At 37.9% G+C, this 20003-nt stretch overlaps 2 protein-coding genes across 2 annotated transcripts in view; one reads left to right on the top strand and one right to left on the bottom strand.

The window, feature by feature from the left end:
* Positions 1-3726, top strand: part of LOC138177511 (zinc finger protein 397-like) — a 90619-nt gene extending 86893 nt beyond the window's left edge. Inside the window, exons 7-8 of the mRNA XM_069108713.1 lie at positions 1566-1584; positions 1753-3726. Coding sequence (XP_068964814.1) covers positions 1566-1584; positions 1753-2202 — 469 coding nt within the window. The 3' untranslated portion in view covers positions 2203-3726. The remainder of the gene's footprint in view (positions 1-1565; positions 1585-1752) is intronic.
* UBE2I (ubiquitin conjugating enzyme E2 I) overlaps positions 1-20003 on the bottom strand; it is a 471577-nt gene that overhangs the window by 104338 nt on the left and 347236 nt on the right. The window lies entirely within an intron of this gene.

Below are 20003 nucleotides of genomic sequence, written 5' to 3'. Positions count from 1 at the left end.
ATATTTCCCACCCTTAATGAAAGCTCATTTTCCCCTAGTTTCAGTATTTTAGTACTAGTTTGGAAGGTTATTCCTGCTTGCCTCATCCATATTTCCACTCCTCTTTTAAAATACTTTGTTGAAAATCCTTTTTCCATCACATTCAGTTCCCAGTTCCTTCACTCCCAGCCCGCCCCTGTAACTTATACAGATGAGCAAGACACCTACATTGGCCTTGCTTGACGACATATGATTCATTACATGTCTATAATTTATCAGCCCTCTGCTGAGAGACATGTCATACCATCCTTCCTTCCTCTGACATCAAATCACTCCACTGCTCATAGTTTTGAAATCCTTGAACATTGTTTTCCTTTATGTAATAGTGATCATGTTAATTGTGCTCTGGAGTTTGCTTCATTCTTAATGAACTGTTATTCATAAAAAGCTTCTCAAAACAATAATATTTCATAATTTTCATATACCACAATTTGTTCACTCATTCCACAGGCACCCACTTCTTCCAAATTCTTTGTTATAATAAAAAGTGCTGTTATAAATATTTTGAATATGAAACTATTCTCTCTGTCTTTGGCTTCCTACATTCTCTGATTAGTCTCTTCATTCTTATTGTCATAGACTGGTTAATTTTTTTGTGCTACATTGTCCTCTCTGCCAGACATCTCTTGCCTGCCTCCATCACTTGGCACCTGTGTTTTCACTCTTGCTTCCTGTTATCATTTCCTCTAGATTGGGATACTGTTTGTGAAAACTCACTGAAACATGTATAGACTATATTGACATCTTACAAAGCATATAATTTACTTTTGACTAGTCTTTCTAAGAAGAAGTGGGACTTTATTGAAATGGTGATAGATTTCGAATCTGGATTTTAGTCCTACCTCCACAACCCATCCACTAACTGTGTGATGTTGATCAAGTCATTTAATCTCTCTTGGCCTCTGTAAAAGAGGAAGTTGGAATAGGTTGCCTGTAAAGAAACTTCCCACTCTAAATCTCTGATCTTATCACTTCTCTTATCCTTCCTTCCCTAATATGTAAAAATAGGATAATCATATTTTCTGCTTATTCAAAGAGTGGTTGTAATAACCAGAATGGGTAATGTATATAAAGGACTTGGAGATATGAGCCCTTGTTAATAGTCCTTTTAAGAAAGTTCCTTTCTTCCAGCACACATGACATTTGTATTTTCTGTTGATCATTTCAGATTTTGAGACAAGTACTAAGTGGTCCCTTTCAAAGCAGGAATTTTCTGAAGAAGTAGAATCACAGGAGAGGATATCCAGAAGATTCCCAGTGAATGTTTCCAAAGGAACCAAGATTGGAAAAGCCTGTGAATGTGAAGTCACTTTAGACAAGCAACAAGGAAGCAAAATGGAGAAAGTAGACAGATCCCTTTCCCAGGATGGAAATTTTGTGGTAGCAACCATCCCTTCTGAAAAAATTCCTTTAGGAAAGAATAACGATAAATATGAGTGTCAGAGTAGTTGCCATTTGAACTCAGATCTACTTATACATAGAGTAGAGAAACCCCACATATCTTCTACAAATGAGCAAAACTCCAGACAGAATTCATGTTCTAATGTACATCAAAATGATCAAACTGTCAGTAAACGTTACGAATGTAATGAATGTCAGAAGACCTATAAGCAGAAATCAGATCTTAGAAAACATCAGAGAATTCATATGGGAATAAAACCCCACAAATGTACTCATTGTGGAAAGGCATTCAGTCAAAGCTCTGATCTTAAGAAGCATCAAAGAATTCATACAGGAGAGAAGCCGTATTCCTGTGGTGAATGTGGGAGAGCCTTCACAGGGAGCTCAGACCTTATTCAGCATCAAAGAATTCACACTGGAAATAAGCCCTATCAATGTAGTGAATGTGGGGAAGCTTTTAGTAGGGGCTCACACCTTGTTCAGCATCGAAGAATTCATACTGGAGAAAAACCCTTTCATTGTGAGGAATGTGGGAAATCCTTCAGCAGGAACTCTTCCCTTATTCAACATCAGAGAATTCATACTGGAGAAAAACCCTTTGAGTGTAGTGAATGTGGAAAAGCCTTCAATCAAAGTTCAGCTCTTACTCAACATCAGAGAATTCATACTGGAGAGATGCCCTATGAATGTAAAGAATGTGGGAAAGTCTTCAGGCATAGGTCTGGCCTTATGACACATCAGAAACTTCACAACAGAGTTTAACCTTTTACAGATTTTGAATATGAGGAATCTTCAGGCAACTTTGCTGTTACTAAATCTCAGAAAATGCAGCCTGGGATCAAAGTCCCATAATGTGGTTGTGAGCTTATGAAGGGCAGAGCCTAGTTTTGTCATATTGTGTATGGCTGTCACCTGAGTTCCACGTGCCTATGAAACCTTTCTTAAGGTTTCTTTTGTGATTGACTAATCTTTGTTTTTATTTGTTATTTAATGTATTTGCTGTAACTTTTGTTAATAGTTATTTTCTAACAGGGAGGGTATATGATTTTTGCCACTTCAGAAAGGATGGAATTCATATCCCAGGAAAATGAAGATTGTACTTCAGGGGATCAGCACAGTTTTGGGTGGTTAGTGCCCCTTCTTCAGGCTATATAATGTAGGAAGCTTAGTCCTCTGAAATGAGTTAGGGACAACTTTTTAAGAACATCTAAGAAGACAGTCACTTACTGTAATGGCAAGCAAAATAGGATTTTTTGCTTTTTTTCTGGATTGAGTTAGCTAATCAAGTGCCTTTGAGCCCCCCCCCCCCACTTTAATTATATCAAGAGTCTTTGATTGGAAACAGTATACATTGTATTACCTTTAAAAGGCCTAAGGGAGTTTGAAGATCTCCCCAGCCCCTTAATAGGCTGAATGTAATCACATGAGAGCCCTGTGATGGGAGGAGCTTACAAAAAGGGTGGGACAGGAAGGATCAGATAAGAGGATGAGCAGAGCTGGAAGCATGCAGAACTGAGCAAATGTTTGTGATGTTGGCAGTCTATCTGTTGATCTGTTTTACTTTCTCAGACAGAAGTCCTGTCTGTTGATATGTGTTGATTTCTCAGACAGAAAGTGAATTGAGATGGATAGTACTGGAAATGTGTATAAATATTGTTGTAGCCCTGTTAAGATTTGTTTTCCTAGAGACGTAAACTAAAAAGCTTGGAGTGGAGCATTCTCTGTGAGCTGAAATGTGGAACCAGAGTGGAGAGCTCCCTATGTGTGAATCCTGGCAAGAGTTGGGAGTGTTCAGCCCATGGAGAAGTGGCCATCAGATTTGGAAGCTAAGATGAAAGAGGACTTTACTTTGGATACTCTGTATTGACTGAGGATATTGTAACTTACTGTGAACTAGGGATGGATGGTGTTTTATTTTCTGCTACCCCTTAAAGATGACTATAAGATATACTGAATATGTTTTATTTAAGACTATGTGACCACCTTAATAATAAGTTGTTATATTGTCATGAATGTTATGCTTTAGTTTATTGCTGAATAAATTGAGGGTTCATTTTACTATGCAATTAGACCCTTAAAGTTATTCATAGTAGCAGTCCTCAGGATATGTATGGGCTCGTGATTGGCTTTACATTGGCCTAGAGAACAGTAGAAAGGCATCTATTTATGGTTCACAGTGATTTTGACCTCTGTCTAGGAAGAAGAGACTGGATCTTGAGGCAGGTAGAAAAAGTGTTCAGCATAATAATAATCTTGATGTCAATTAATGATTACTACCACCATACCTCTTCTTCCCTTAGCTAGAAGTTATCTTGTAGCATGACCACTTAGGCCTTGAGGTCTCTGTCCAGAGAACCACACCCCTTATTCTATCTGGCTAATTGGGACATCTCACTTCTTTACTACATTCTCCAGGGAGAGAGTGGTTAAGGTACTTCCTGTTTTCTCTCAGGTTAGTGCTGAAAAAACCACAATTTAGAAAAGGAGTTAGTGACTCATTTCCTAGAATAGGTACCTAGTCTATGGATAGTAGGCCAGGGATGGGGAACCTGGGGACTCAGGGTCACAGTTAGCCTTCTAGGTCCTCAGATGTGGCCTTTTTAAAAAAAATTTTTTTTTGTCTTTATTAATTTGTTTACTTTTAGTTTACAAGATTCAGTTCCACATTCCCTTGAGTTTTAAATTTTCTCCCACTCTCTTCTCTTCTCCTCCTCTGCCCTCCCCCCTCCCCCGACATGGCAGCATGCAATCAAGTATAGGATCTGTAAATACTTTCACATTAAACATTAGTCAGGTTATAAAGAAGGATTGAAATGGATGCAATGAACAATGGGAAAGAGGAAACAAAACCAAACAAGAAAAAGAAAGAGAGCAGGTAGTTTGTTTCAGTCTGCATTCAAACTCTGTTCTTTCTAATTCTTTCTCTGAATTTAGATATCTCTTTCCATCATGAGTCTTTTGGAGTTGTCTTATAACCTTACATTGCTGAGAAGAGTTTAGTTTATCAAAGTTGGTTGTCACATATACGTTGTATCTGTAATTATGTACAAATTTCTCCTGTTTCTGTTCTTCTCACTCAGCATCAGTTTGTATAAGTCTCTCTAGGTAAATATGAAGTCTGTCTGCTCTTCATTTCTTATAGCACAATAGTATTCCATTACATTCATGTACCACAACTTGTTTAGCCATTCCTCAATTGATGGGTATCCCTTTAATTTATAATTCTTTGCCATCACGAAAAGAGCATCAAGAAATATTTTTGTACATACAGGTCTTCCTCCCACTTCTATGATCTCTTTGGGATACAACCCTAGCAGTGGTTTTACTGGGTCAAAGGGTATGCACTTATTTATAGCCCTTTGGGCATAGTTCCAGATTGCTCTCCAGAATGGTTGAATCAGTTCACAACTCCACCAACAATGCATTAGTGTTCCAATTTTTCCACATCCTCTCCAGCATTTGTCATTTTCTTGTTTTGTCATCTTAGCCAATCTGACAGGTGAGATGTGGTACCTCAGAGTTGTTTTGATTTGCATTTCTCTAATCAATAGTGATTTAGAGCATTTTTTCATATGCTTTTAGGTATCTTTAATTTTTACCTCTGAAAATTGCCTGTTCATATCCTTTGACCATTTATCAATTGGGGAATGACTTGTATTCTTATAGATGTCTCATTTCTCTGTATATTTTAGAAATGAGGCCTTTATCAGGCACTGGTTATAAAAATTCTTTCCCAATTTTCCACTTTCCTCTTAATCTTGGTTACATTGGCTTTGTTTATACAGAAATTTTTCAATTTAATGTAATCAAGATTTTCCATTTTGCATTTTATAATGCTCTCTAACTCTTGTTTGGTCATAAATTTTTCCCTTCTCCTTAAATCAGACAGGCAAACTATCCCTTGCTTTCCCAGATTACTTACAGTATCAGCCTTTATACCTAGAGTGTGCACCCATTTTGACTTGATTTTGGTATACGGTGTTATATAATGGTCTGTGCCCAGTTTCTACCATACTACTCAGGTGTGACCTTTTAAAACTGAGTCCACGTTTTATGGAACAAATCCTTTTATTAATGGGATGTGTTTTGTGAAGTTTGGATTCAGTTAAAGGGCTGCCCTTGAGGACCTAGAGGACCAAAGTGGTCTTGAGGTTGCAAGTTCCCAACCCCTGAGTCTTCTGGCCCCTGAGAAAGTGGAGAAGACTGTTCAGCTTCTTTGTCCTTGGAAGTCCCAGTTTTCCATGGTGCTCTAGGTTTGGCTTGAGTGACTTCCATGATTCTATAGACTTTTTCAACTGTAGTGTTGGAAAGAAATTTTACTTTGTACCTTTCTTTGATCAGTCAGTGCCCTGAAAGCTATTGCTATAGAGGAGTGTGTACATATGTGTGTTGTGTGAATATATATGTAGTGAGCATGTGTTTATCTTTGTTGGCCACCCAGTATTTTTTCCTTCATGTTCTCCTTTCCACAACCTTCCATAAAAGCTTACCCATATCCTTACTCTGAACAAGGTAGAAGAACTTTCCTTGGAATACACACACACACACACACACACTTTTTAAAACTTGAATTGTCTCCCAACACCAGAATATGTTGCTATTCTCCTATCCATTCTGCTTTATGCCACCGGTTAGGGGGATGTAGCCCTGGGAATTTGGAAGAAGGTGCATTGGTAGCCATATTAACAGAGCTTAGCTTGGACAAGCTATGCAGCTCAAGGACAGGGCACCAGCATGGATGTGATGGCAGCTCATCAGTCCTGAACTCTGGTGTGGAGAATGGATATGGAGCAAGCATCCCTTCAACTAACCTAGGGAAATGGCATCATAGCCATTATCGTTAGTACCTGTCTAGGATATGAGAATATCAAGCAGTGGGCCAAAATAAAAAGACTAAAATCCTAAAAGGGTTATGTCACTATAGAATTAGAAGGAAGCACCATGGTGTTTTGATGGTGGGATAGAGGGTTGGTGGCAGGTGGCATGTATAATGACTGTGAGGCATAGGATTGAGATGGGAAGGAAGGCAGTTTAATCCTAAAAACTATTCATCTAGCTCCTGGGCATAAAATGTTATGATACATATTTTGTTTTCATTTATTTTGTAAGTTTTTGATTCATTTTAAACTTAAATACAAAACAAGGAAAAAAAAGCATTTCCCTGTACACATCAGAACATAAGACAAGATTCCATTTTAAGAAAACCTATATAATAAATATTATATATTGTCTTCAAAAGTACCCAGCTTTTCTTTGCTTCCTTGTAGGTTTTCTTTTGTTTTCTGCTGTTTGTTTTTACTTTTTCCCCCTTCCTCCCCACCTCTACCCTACAGAAGGTTCCAATTCAACACAGATACACATATACATGCATACGTAGATATCTATAAACATACATAATTATATATAATATAAACAAACATACTAATACATATATATGTAAGACCGTATTATGCATATTTCCGCTTATTTCTTTCTCTGGAGGTGCATAGCATCTAACTTCGTAGGGCCAAGTCTTTCCATGTTTTTCCTAAATCAACTAGCTCGTTATTTTGTACATCACAGCAGTATTCCAACACAATCCCATCCTATCTGAGAGATTGTCCATCAAAGTATTTTCCCAATTTTCTGCATTCCACCTATTCTTGGCGACATTGGTTTTATTAATACAAAAATTTTTAAATTTAAAATAATAGAATTTATCCATTTTACTCTTCAACAATGCTCTCTCCTTTTAATATAGTTTAACGTCTGATATTGCTGAATCTCCTTCCTTTATATATATTTTTCCTGGTTTCTTTGAAATTCCTTATCATTTCTTATTCCAAATGAATTTTGTTACTTTTTTTCTAACTTGGTATGATAATTAGTTTTAGTGATTAAATTGGGATAGCACTGAATAAATAGATTAGGTAAAATTGTCATTTTTTATTATATTGGCTTTACCTACCCATGAACAATAAACATTACTCCAATATGATTACACATTTTAGATACTGGGTGAACCTGGACTGGTCAAGCCTCTCCAAAGTCATGTGATTTTTCTGTGAAGAGACTAGGTGAGACATGTGATAAGGACAGGACTTGAGATTGAAAGAAGCAAGGGACCTATAAATCTTAAAGTCAAAGAGTCACTGGGCCTAAGAGTTTGGCACCACATAAACTAATCTCACCTGCATTTGATCGTGAATTCTCACTACAATATCTGTGACAAGCCTCTGAAAACCTCTAGTCTGAGGAAACCCCTTCTACTTTGGTACATTGGTACATTCCTAACTGATGTTAGGAAGTTTTTACTGACATCAAAGGTAAATATGTTTGCAGAGTCTGCCTCTGAGGCCAAGCTGGTTAAATCTAATCCTTCCACATGACAGGTCTTCAGATATTGGAAGACAATTATCATGTTACTTCAATAGATCCTTATGGGCATCTTTTCCAGTCTCCAGTCTTCAGTCTTTGGGTGCCCTCTTCTGGACAGGCCACACATCTTGTCTATGTCCTTAAAAGATACTGTGTCTCCTTGTCTCTCAGTAGAGGTAATGAGGTTAGGCTGACCAGACTTCATTCTTTATCTTTGATAAAACTATGCTGGCAGCTAGAATTGAACAGAATATTCCAGATGTGGCCCAGCTAGAGCTGAGTGCAGCAGGACCTTTCCTCTCTTGATTGACGCTGATCCTGTCAGTGAAGCTTAGTATAGCATTGGCTTTTTTGACAGCAGTCAGTGCTGACTCTTACTGGACTTGTGGTCCACTGGAACCTCCAGATTTGTACGTGTGTGAAATGATGCTTTCCCTTCATCTTATTTGATTCAGGACATTATGTTATCTTGACAAAGGTCTTTTTGCAAACTAACTCTTGTCCCCCAACAGGTTAGCTATTCCTCTGCCATCTTGCTATATGTTCTTCGTTCTCAAAGAGGACCATGACATCAGGGAGGTGATGGCATGACCTGCAAGTGAATTGAATTTAAGTGAGGGAGGGCTGTGCAAAGTCACCAGCCTAACTTTCTCCTCCAGAGCCATCTGGGTCCACGGGCCAGAAATGAATCTGGATGACTGGAGATGGCCCACAATGCAGTGGGGGACTTTGGCCTTTGTAAGTTAAGGTCTTTAACAGATCTTAGTTTGACTGAGGCAGTGCCCATTCAGTGATTAAGTCTTTTTTTTTTTTTAAGCAATCGGGGTTAAGTAACTTGCTCAAGGTTACACGGCCAGGTGTTTCTGGGTGGGTGCTAAGTGTCTGAGCCCGGGATTCGATCTCCAGGTCTTCTCAACACAGGAGCCCTTGCTCTTACTTGCTATGCTACTTGGCCGCCCCAAGTGATTAAGTCTTAATAAAAATGAGGCAAAGAATGACCTCTTAAAAAATAAACAGATCAGCGAGGGGAAGACCCCCAGGGTTTCTGGCCAAAACTGAAACAATTGCTATTTCCATTCATTCTGGGCCAGTCAGGACCCAAACAGTAACCAAGTAGGGCTTGGTTTGGGACCAGAGCAATTTGAGGTTAAGGCTAGTCTTTAAAAGGAAAAACAAAAACAAAAAAGTTTCGTAGGCTAAAATTCACATTTCCTTTGGGCAGAGCACCAGCAGGTAAGTGTTTCATACCCTATGTGGAGAAAAAAGAAAGAAGGAAGGAAAGCAAGAATCTACATTGCCTGACTTTTTTACAATTGTTCCTTACTCAAAGAGGTAGCTGTTTGTCCTTCATTCTTGGAAGAGGACCATGAATACAGGGAGGTGATCCCCTGACATGTAGGTGAATTGGATTTAGCCAAGGGAGGGCTGTACAAAGTCACCAGCCTTACTTTCCTTACTTTCAACTCCAGAGCCATTAGGGGCCAGTGGTCAGATATGGCTCTGGACAACAGGAAATGGCCCAGGATGCAGTGGGAGACTTTGGCCTTTTTAAGGTAAGGTGTTTTCAAAGTCTTACTTTGAATGAGGCACCACTTATTCAATGAATAGGCCTCTTTTAAGAAGTGAGTCAAGGAATGGCCCCTATAATCAAAAAAAATTTTAAAATCTGCCATCTACAAATTTGCCAAACATCCTTTATGTCTTCTTACAAAGTATTGATAACAATGTTGAAGATTTTAAGGCCAAGGTCAGATAGCTGAGACAATCCAATGGATGTCCCCTTCCAAACCAATGATCCATTAATGGCTACTCTTTGAACTGGTCAGATCCACTTGATTATACCATTACAAAGCCCATACCTCTCCATTTTGTCCCTAAAGATAATGTGAGAACCATTGTTAAACTCTTTGCTCAAATCCAGCACTTCCAGTAAACTTCATCTACAGCATTCCCCTCTCTGATCTACAAGTCTAGCTACCTTCAAAAGAGCCAGTGAACTTAGGTTGCCAAGATTTCATCCTTTATTCTTGATAAAAGCTATTAGGCTTTTAGTGATGTTTGCTTCTCATTCTCAGTGCTTGCAAACTATCTCTTTAATAGAGTTTTAGAACACTGTTAGGAATAGATTAAGCTCCCAATGTGTTTTGTTGCAGACTCCAATCTACTCTCTTTTTTGAAAATCAGGTACATTTGCTATTTTCTTGTCCCATGACACTCATTTCCAACTTTAGAAACATGACAACTGGAAGACTGAGCTTAGATAATTAAAAAAAGCTTTATTGTCATGCAAATTTAGGGTGAGTTCTGGTGAATGAAAGCCTAGAATGGATTAAAATATTTTATGACTCTGCCCAGCACATCATAGAAAGGTTTGGGCAGATTAACAGCAAGGCACTCAGAGATGGAGTCCCAGGTTAGCTCCCTCACCTCCAAAATTATGACCCGTCCTGGGGCAACTTCTCAACTGGTGACCAGATAAACAAATGTGGGTCCAGGTCAAAGGCATACTATGCCTGGGTTTATATAAGGTGTTCAGATAAAGTGCCTGCTGGGGCAGCTGTCACATTGCTGCTGGAGTGATAGGGTCAGGGGACATGGACCAGTAGCAAAAGTAGGGTTTCTAAAAATTAACCAGAAAGGCCAGCTCAGGGTGAGAAAGGTAAAATTGCAACTGTGCTGCATCAGCAAGTTTGTGGAAGGGTTTCAGCAGCCATTTCTAAGGAGAACTTTGTGCAGTTAAAGTTTACTTTTACTAGCATTGTGTAATAGGTTTCAGGCTTTTGAGAATAGTGCCATAGTCTGCCCATTTAGCTGAACTCTCCAAAAAGAAAAAAAAAAAAAGGAATTGCATAAGCAAATTTCTCAGAATCATTAGAAAGGGGATAGACTGCATATCAGACTACTACCAGGACAAGAGATGATTTTACAAGCAGATCAGCAGTAAACAGCTACCTATCAAGGAACAATAATTTGAATTGCAGTTTTTCACCCAAGATGAGACCAGAGTTTGAATTTATATATCACAAATTAAGGGAAACTGCATTTTAACCCAAGATCTCTTATACTATTCGGTTAAATTGCACATACTATTAAAGGTTCCCTTCCCTCTAAAAATAGGTATTCAGAACACCTACAACTAAGAATCTCCACTGGAAAAAAGCAAGCTTCCTTTGAGACTTTGATATTCAAAGCTTCCCAGAAACAACTTCTACAAGTAAATCCTAGAAGAAAAAAATTACAACTATGAATAACAGACAATAACAATGTAAATTCTGTGTTGGGTTAGAAAAACAGCTGTAAGGCTATCATATCCAGTTCAAATATCTCAAAGAAATGACCTTGAATAGAATGGCCAGAAGAAAAGAGATCAGATTTGCCCTAGACTATTTGCTGTGTCAGTCAGCACAAACCAGGACTGAATAAAGCCTAAGCATCCATTCAAACAAGGAAGAGTAAAAATAGGCTCCTGGAGGGCAGGAACAGTTTCATTTGTTTTGTGTTCATGGTGAGTGGCACATAGTAGGTGCCTAATAAATACTAGTCGGACAGGTTTGTTATGGTCTAGAATGATCTCAAGCTCTGGAGGGATTACTTTAGGAGGGGATGAAGAAAAATTCCCTAGTAGCAGTCCCCCCCAAGGGGAACCTTAATGTTAGAACACTTTGGACTTAATTACTAAATACCTCAGACCTGGGATAGGGTGAGAACATGGAAGTAGTGAAGTAGTTTTTTGACTAGTAACCTAAGGTCACAGCTGCTTGGGTGGGCAGGATGGATAGATAAAGGAATATGTGTGTACTCCATATCAAAAGTGTTGAACAGCATCTGACATTCTCCTGGAGTGAGTCCCCTGTCCAAGGTAAGACTAACCCATTCATTATCAGTCATTGGCTCAGGTTTTTCAGCTACTCGTGCAGCCACCAACCTGCTCTCATGTAGTCTCTTAGCTTTCTTTTTGCGTACAAAAATCGCTTTGTTAGACATTTACTGAAATCTGTGTTACGTGTACATCATTTACTTAACTTGTTGTGGTTCAATTATTTCAGTTGTGTCTGACTCTTTGTGACCTCTTTTTTTGGGTTTTCTTGGCAGAGTTACTGAGGTTGTTTGCCATTTCCTTCTCCAGCTCATTTTACAGATGAGGAAACTAAGGCAAACAGGCCTAAATGCCCAGAGTCACACAGCTCTTAAGTGTCTGAGGCTGTATTTAGACTCCACCTATCTGTCCATTGTTAAAAAAGGAATTTAGGTTAGTCTGGTATGTCTTGTTCTTAATGAAGCTATTCTGGCTCCTAGTTATTACTGCCTTCATTTAAAAAAATCTATTAATTTACTTTTAGTTCACAACATTTAATTCCACAATCCCTTGAGTTCCAAATTTTTTCACTCTCCCTCTCCTCCCCCCTCTCTCCCCATGGTGGCATGCTATCCAATATAGGATCTACAAATACCTCCAAATTAAACATTATTCAAGTTGTGAAGAAGGATTATAACCAATGGAGTGAACAACGAGAAAGAAGAAACAAATCAAAACAAAAAAAGAGAGAGCAGGCAGTTTGTTTCAATCTGCATCCAGACTCTGTAGTTCTTTCTCTGGATGTGGATATCCCTTTCCATCATGAGTCTTTTTGGAGTTGTCTTATAACCTTGCATTGCTGAGAGGAGCCCAGTCTATCAGAGTTAGTTGTCACACATACGATGTGAATGTAATTGTGTACAAAGTTCTCCTGGCTCTGCTCTCCTCACTCAGCATCAGTTTATATAAGTCTCTCCAGGTTATTATGAAGTCTGTCTGCTCCTCATTTCTTATAACACAATAGTATTCCATTACGTTCATATACCACAACTTGTTCAGCCATTCTCCAATTAACATTGTCTTCATTTCTTAAATGCTTATAACCTATTCTTTTAAAAAATTTATTCCAGTCGGCTAGGTGGCACAGTGAATAGAGCACCAGCCCTGGAGTCAGGAGGAGCTAAGTTCCAACCTGGCCCCAGACACTTAATACTTACTAGCCGTGTGACCTTGGGCAAGTCACTTAACCCCAAATTGCTCTGTCTTCTCCCCTCCAAAAAGCAAAAAAAAAAAAATATTCCAGAATTTGGCTGGAATCAAATTCAAACTCATTGGTCTAGGCAATGTTCAAGAAACTATGGCCCAAGGACCAAATCTGGCCTGCCTCCAGTTTTTGTATAACCTTCAAGCTAAGCATATTTTGCATTTTAAAGTCATTATAGTTCTTTTCATTTATATTCTTGTAGTCATCATTTATGGTGTTTCCTGGTTCAGGTTCACTTTATGTCAAATCATGTAAGTCCATGCCTTTGTATTCATCATATCTGTTGTTTCTTAAAGCACAGTAATATTCTAGAATGTTCCTGTACTATAATTTGTTTGGATATTCCCTAAAAGATGGACATCTCCCTTGTTTCCAATTGTTTGTGAGTCAGTAGTCAATTGGCATTTATTAAGGGCTTAATATGTGCCAGGCATTCTGCTAAGTGTTGGGAATAAAAAAAATGACACCAAAAAGTCCCTGCTCTCAAGGAGTACACAGTCTAAATAGAGAGATAACATGAACACATCTATGTACAGATTAACTATATGGGATAAACTGGAGCTAATCAACTGAGGTAAGGCACTAGCACTAAGGGGATGGGGAAAGGCTTCTTTTAGGAGGTGAGATTTAAGCTGGGATTTCATGAGCTCAGGAAGCAAGTAGTTGGAGATGAAGAAAAGAATTGAAGGCATGAGGAATATTTTACTATTTTGGATCCTTTTTATTAATGACTTACTTGGGGGCATATGTGAACATATACCTCTGGATAAAAGGGTATGGACAGTTTAGCCACTTTAATTGCATAATTCCCAATTGCTTTCCAGAGTGGTTATACTAATCCACAGCTGCACCAACCATGCATTATTTCCATGAGCCCTCCCAACATTAACTGTTTCGTATTTTGCCATTTTTGCCAATTTGCCTGATTTGAGGTGAATCTTCAGGGTCATTTTGATTCATATTTCTCTTAAGTGATTTGGAGCATTCATCCACATGGTTAACAGTTTTCTTTTCTTTTTGGAGGGGGGAAGGCAGGGCAATTGGGGTTAAGTGACTTACCCAAGGTCACATGGCTAGTAAGTGTTAAGTGTCTGTAGCAGCAAGCACCCCAAGCGTCCTCAGGGTTTGCCGCCACCACAGGTTCTTGGATCTGCTTTGTTAAAGGAAAGCAACTCAAAATGGGTTAACAAGCTTACTTTAATCAGTCAGACATATATCGTTTACCTTGTTCAGGGGAAAAAGGTCAGCACCCCGAACTTCAAAGCATACAGGCAGAATTATCAAGACAGAAACAGATCAAGTAGACAGATTTCCAAACTGTCCAGCCATTACATCCATACCTAGTCAACATCTGGGTTTCCACATCTGGGTTTTTCAAAGCCGGGGGACTCTCAACAACGGCTTCCCAGAATTCAGATCAAATCACAGAACACTTCTCAAAGTGAGTCCCAAAACAAAGCTACACATCAGGGCTCATATAGCCTTCTCCTGGCTCAGAGAATGTAACAAACTTTTGGACCCACTGGCCAATCAAAAAAGTATCTACTGAAAAACAAGCCTCCCACCCCAGGCTTCAGGTGCACTTTAGCCTAGGGGCAGGGAAGATCTTCCAAATTTGCATTCCCATTACAGTGTCCAAGGCCAAATTTGAACTCATGTCCTCCTGACTCCAGGGCAGTGCTCTAATTCACTGCGCCACCTAGCCGCCCTGGTTAACAATTTTTTTTTTAAAGTAATAGGGGTTAAGTAACTTGCTCAAGGTTACACGGCCAGTTATTTCTGGGTGTGGTGCTGAGTATCTGAGCCCGGATTTGATCCAGGTCATCCCGACACTGGAGCCAGTGCTCTTACTTGCTGAGCTACCTGGCCGCCCCTAAGCAATTGGTGTTAAGTAACTTGCTCAAGGTTACATGGCCAGGTGTTTCTGGGTGGGTGCTAAGTGTCTGAGCCCGGGATTCGATCTCCAGGTCTTCTCAACATTGGAGCCGGTGCTCTTACTAGCTGTGCTACCTGGCCGCCCCTGGTTAACAATTTTCAATCTTGTTTTGATGACTATTCTTATCCTTGGATCACTTTTCTCAGTTGTTCTCAAACTTGTTGGTCTCATTTAAATGCTTGAACATTATTGAGGACCCCTAATGAGCTTTCACTTGATGTGGATTTTATGTATTATCATTATATTAGAAATTAAAAGATCTTAGCATTATTATGAAAATAGTTTTGATCTTGCAAATCCCCTGACAGGGTCTCACACTGTGAGAACTGCTAACTTATCCAGTGGGGAATAACTTTTGATCTTATATCTTCTGTTGGTTGGCTTTATAATTTGGTTACCCAAGCCTTATTTGAGAAATTTGATACAAATAGTTTTTCCCAGTTGACTTCTTACTTTCATTAATTATGTCTGTAATGAACTAATTTTTTTTAATTGATAGAGCAAATCAAAAAGGTCTGGAAATCACTGGTACTACCATGGGGTAGGAAACCTGTGGCCTTCAGGCCACATGTGGCTCTCTAGGTTCTCAAGTTTGGCTCTTGATGGAATCCAAACTTCCCTAAGGGGATTTGTTCTGTGAAGTTTGGATTCCATCAAGGGCCGCACTTGAGGACCTAGAGAGCCACATGTGGCCTCAAGGCTGTAGGTTCCCCACCCCTGTTTAAAATTGTAATAACATTCTGACCAGGCTCCTTTCCAGTCTCTTCCCTTTTTCGTTTGTTCTTTATACAGCTGTGAAAGTAATCATTTTCAGGTATAGATCTGATTATGCCACACCCTACTTAAACAAAACAAACTAGTTGGTAGGATAAAATACAGTCTTCTTGGTCTTCTGCAGTTTTTCTTTACTTTGTCTAAAAGAGAAGTAGGTCATACTAGCCAATGAGGGTCTATTCCAGAAAGTATGTACAATATGCTCTATATAGTACCAATCCTCTAGGACTCTGATTCCAGGGATGAATAATGGATGGGTTTTGCCTCTCTGAAACAGAGGGTTTGCAGATAACCTGTGACTATTTCTTGTTAGTTTACTATATGGTAACAAAATGCTTTTTTAACTGACTGCTAAGACAGAACTTGAATGTTTATACAAAAGGCTCCCAACAAACGCATTTTTCCTCTGGTGGTAAATGGGACAAGAATTGTGATCTCCCTTTGGATGGGGAGAGAGGCAGCACTTGCAAAAATGGTAGTGGCTTGCTGCCTTTACAGGAGAAGACAATAATAACCAAAAAAAAATCCTAGTCTAAAAAAATATTAGAAACAAATGGAAGAAAATATAAATGTTTATAACTTTAAATGCAAATGGATTAAATAATCTGATAAAAGGGACAGCTAGGTGGTGCAGTGAATAGAGCACCAGCCCTGGAGTCAGGAGGACCTGAGTTCAAATCCAGCCCCAAACACTTGACACCCTTATTAGCTGTGTGACTTTGGGCAAGTCACTTAACCCTGATTGCCCTCCCCCCCAAAAAAAAAATTTAAAAAAATCTAATAAACTGAGAATGACAGATTGGATAAGAAAACAAAACCCCAAAATCTGTTATTTATAAGAAACATCTAAAAAATAAAGGTACAAAATAAAAATTAGAGGAAAATAGAACAAAATTTATTAAGGATCAGGTTACTTCAAGAAATCAGGAGCTGTAATTATGCTATTTGATAAACCAAAAACAAAATTTATGTCACAAAAAGAGAAAAATAAGGGGGCGGCTAGGTGGAGCACTGAATAGAGCACCAGCCCTGGAGTCAGGAGGACCTGAGTTCAAATCTGGCCTCAGACACTTGACACTTACTAGCTATGTGACCTTGGGCAAGTCACTTAACCTCAATTGCCCTCCAAAAAGCAAAAACAAAACAAAGATTAATAAAATAATAAGATTAATAAAATTGAAATTAAGAAAACTACTGAATTAATAAATAAAACCAGGAGCTGGTTTTATGGAAAAAAAAAAACAACAACAATAAAATTGGTAGACTTTTAGCCAATATGATAAAAAAAAAGAAAGAAGAAAACCAAATTATGAGTAACAAAAATGAAAAGGGTGAATCTACCTACAATGAAGAGGAAATTAAAACAATAATTAGGAATTATTTTGCCAAATTATATGCACACAAATTTGATAATCTTAGTGAAAAGGATGAATATTTACAAAAATATAAGCTGCCCAGATTAAATGAAAAGGAAGTAAATTACTTAAATAATCCCATCTCAGAAAAAAAATTGAACAAGCTATCAGTGAACTCCCTAGGAAAAAAATCTCCAGGGCCAGATAGATTTACTAGCGAATTCTATCAAACACTTAAAGAACAATTGATTCCAATACTCTACAAACTATTTGGGAAAATTAGTGAAGAAAGAGTACTACCAAATTCTTTTTATGACACAAATATGGTACTGATACCTAAATCAGGAGATAAAATGGAAAAAGAAAATTATACACCAATTTCCCTCATGAATATAATATAGATGCAAAAACTTTAGATAAAATATTAGCAAAAAGACTATAGCAACTTATCACAAGAATAATACACTTTGATCAGGTAGGATTTATTCCAGGAATGCAAATATGGTTTAATATTAGGAAAACCATCAGTGTAATTGAGCATATCAACAATAAAACTAGCAGAAACCACATGATTATATCAATAGATGCAGAAAAGGCTTTTGACAAAGTAAAATATCCATTCCTATTAAAAACACTAGAATGTATAGGAATAAATGGAGCCTTCCTTAAAATAATAAATAGCATCTTTTTAAAGCCATCAGCAAGTATTATATGTAATGGGGAGAATCTAGAAGCATTTCCAGTAAGATCGGGGGGGGGGAAACAAGGGTGTCTACTATCACCCCTCTTATTCAATCTGGTACTAGAAATGTTAGCAGTAGCAATTAGAGAAGAAAAAGAATTCAAAGGAATCAAATTAGGCAAAGAAGAGACCAAGTTATCACTCTTTGCGGATGATATGATGATATACTTTGAGAATCCTAAAGACTTAAGTAAAAAACTACTTAAGAGAATAAATACATTTGGCAAAGTTGCAGGATATAAAATAAACTCACATAAATCCTCGGCATTCCCATATATTTCTAATGAAATCCAACAGCAAGAGATAGAAAGAGAAATCCCATTTAAAGTTACTGTACAAATATTTTATATTCCCAAATATAAAATATTTGGGAATCTACCTGCCAAAACAAACCCAGGACCTATATGACCACCACTACAAAACATTTCTCACACAAATAAAGTCAGATCTAACTAATTGGAAAAATATCAATTGCTCATGGCTGGGTGGAGCTAATATAATAAAAATGACAATTTTACCTAAATTAAATTACATATTTAGTGCCATACCAATCAATTTACCAAAAAGTTACTTTGTAGAGCTAGAAAAAATAGTAACAAAATTCATTTAGAAGAACAAAAGGTCCAGAATATCAAGGGAATTAATGAAAAGAAATGCTAGGGAAGGTGGCCTAGCTATACCAGATTTTAATCTGTATTATAAAGCAGCAGTCATCAAAACTCCTTGGTAGGGCTGAGGAATAAAGCAGTGGATCAATGGAATAGATTGGGTACACAAGACTCAGCTGTCAATGACCATAATAATCTACTCTTTGATAAACCCAAAGATCCCAGGTTTTGGGATAAGAACTCACTATTTGACAAAAATTTCTGGGAAAACTGGAATATAGTATGGCAGAAGAAACTGGGCATAGACCATTATCTAACACTGCATACTAAAATTAAGTCTAAAAGGGTGCACGTGATACTGTAAGAAATCTGGGAAAGCAAGGAATAGTTTACCTGTTAGATTTATGGAGAGGGGAAGACTTTATGACCAAAAAAGAATTAGAGAGCATTATGAAATGCAAAATGGATAACTTTGATTACATGAAACTGAAAAGATTCTGTACAAACAAAGCCAATGTAACCAGGATTAAGAGGGAAGTGGGAAACTGGGAAAGAATTTTTACAATGAATGTCTCTAATAAAGGCCTCATTTCTAAAATATACAGAGAACTGAGTCAAATCTATAAGAATACAAGTCATTCCCCAATTGATAAATGGTCAAAAGATATGAACAGGCAGTTCTCAGAGGAAGAAATTAAAGATATCTACAAGCATATGAAAAAAATGATCTAAATCACTATTGATTAGAGAAATGCAAATCAAAACAACTTTGAGGTACCACATCTTACCTGTCAGATTGGCTAAGATGATAAAATAGGAAAATGATAAATGCTGGAGAGGATGTGGAAAAATTGGAACAGTGATACATTGCTGGTGGAGTTGTGAACTGACCCAACTATTCTGGAGAACAATCTGGAACTATGCCCAAAGGGCTATAAGTAATTTCGTATCCTTTGATGCAGCAATACCACTTCTAGGGTTGTATCTCAAAGAGATCATAGAAGTGAAAGACCCATATATACAAAAATATTTATAGTATTTTTTTGTGGTGACAAAGAATTGGACATTAAGGGGATGCCCATAAATTGGGGAATAGCTAAACAAGTTATGGTATATGAATGTAATGGAATACTATTGCACCATAAGAAATGAAGAGCAAATGGACTACATATCTACCTGGAGAGGCTTATACAAACTGATGCTGAGTGAGAAGAGCAGAACCAGGAAAAATTGGGAAGAGAAATGAGAACGATGCAAGAAAATTACGAAATGAGAGTCAACAGCCTGACTGAGGAAAATAACACCTTAAAAAACAGACTAACTCAAATGGCAAAAGAGGCTCAAAAAGGCAATGAAGAGAAGAATGCCTTAAAAAGCTTAATTTGCCAGATGGAAAAAGAATCTCAAAAGCTCACTGAGGAGAATCATTGCTTCAGAATTAGATTGGGGAAATGGAAGCTAAAGACTTTATGAGAAATCAAGATGATGTTAAACAGATCCAAACAAATGAAAGAATAGAAGGCATTGTGAAATGTCTCATGGGAAAAACCACTGACCTGGAAAATAGATTCAGGAGAGATAATTTAAAAATTATTGGGCTACCTGAAAGCCATGATCAAAGTAAGAACCTAGAAATCATCCTCCAGGAAGTTCTCAAAGAAAACTGCCCTGATGTTTGTATCAGCAATGCCATATTCACAATGCCTATAGAGATTACAAATATGCTGATAT

The sequence above is a fragment of the Petaurus breviceps genome, unplaced genomic scaffold (genome assembly GCF_028583685.1).
Source record: "Petaurus breviceps papuanus isolate PSGF00001 unplaced genomic scaffold, PetGlider_PUasm1.0 138, whole genome shotgun sequence".
NCBI lineage: Eukaryota > Metazoa > Chordata > Mammalia > Diprotodontia > Petauridae > Petaurus > Petaurus breviceps.
This window is presented reverse-complemented; position numbering and strand designations above follow the sequence as displayed.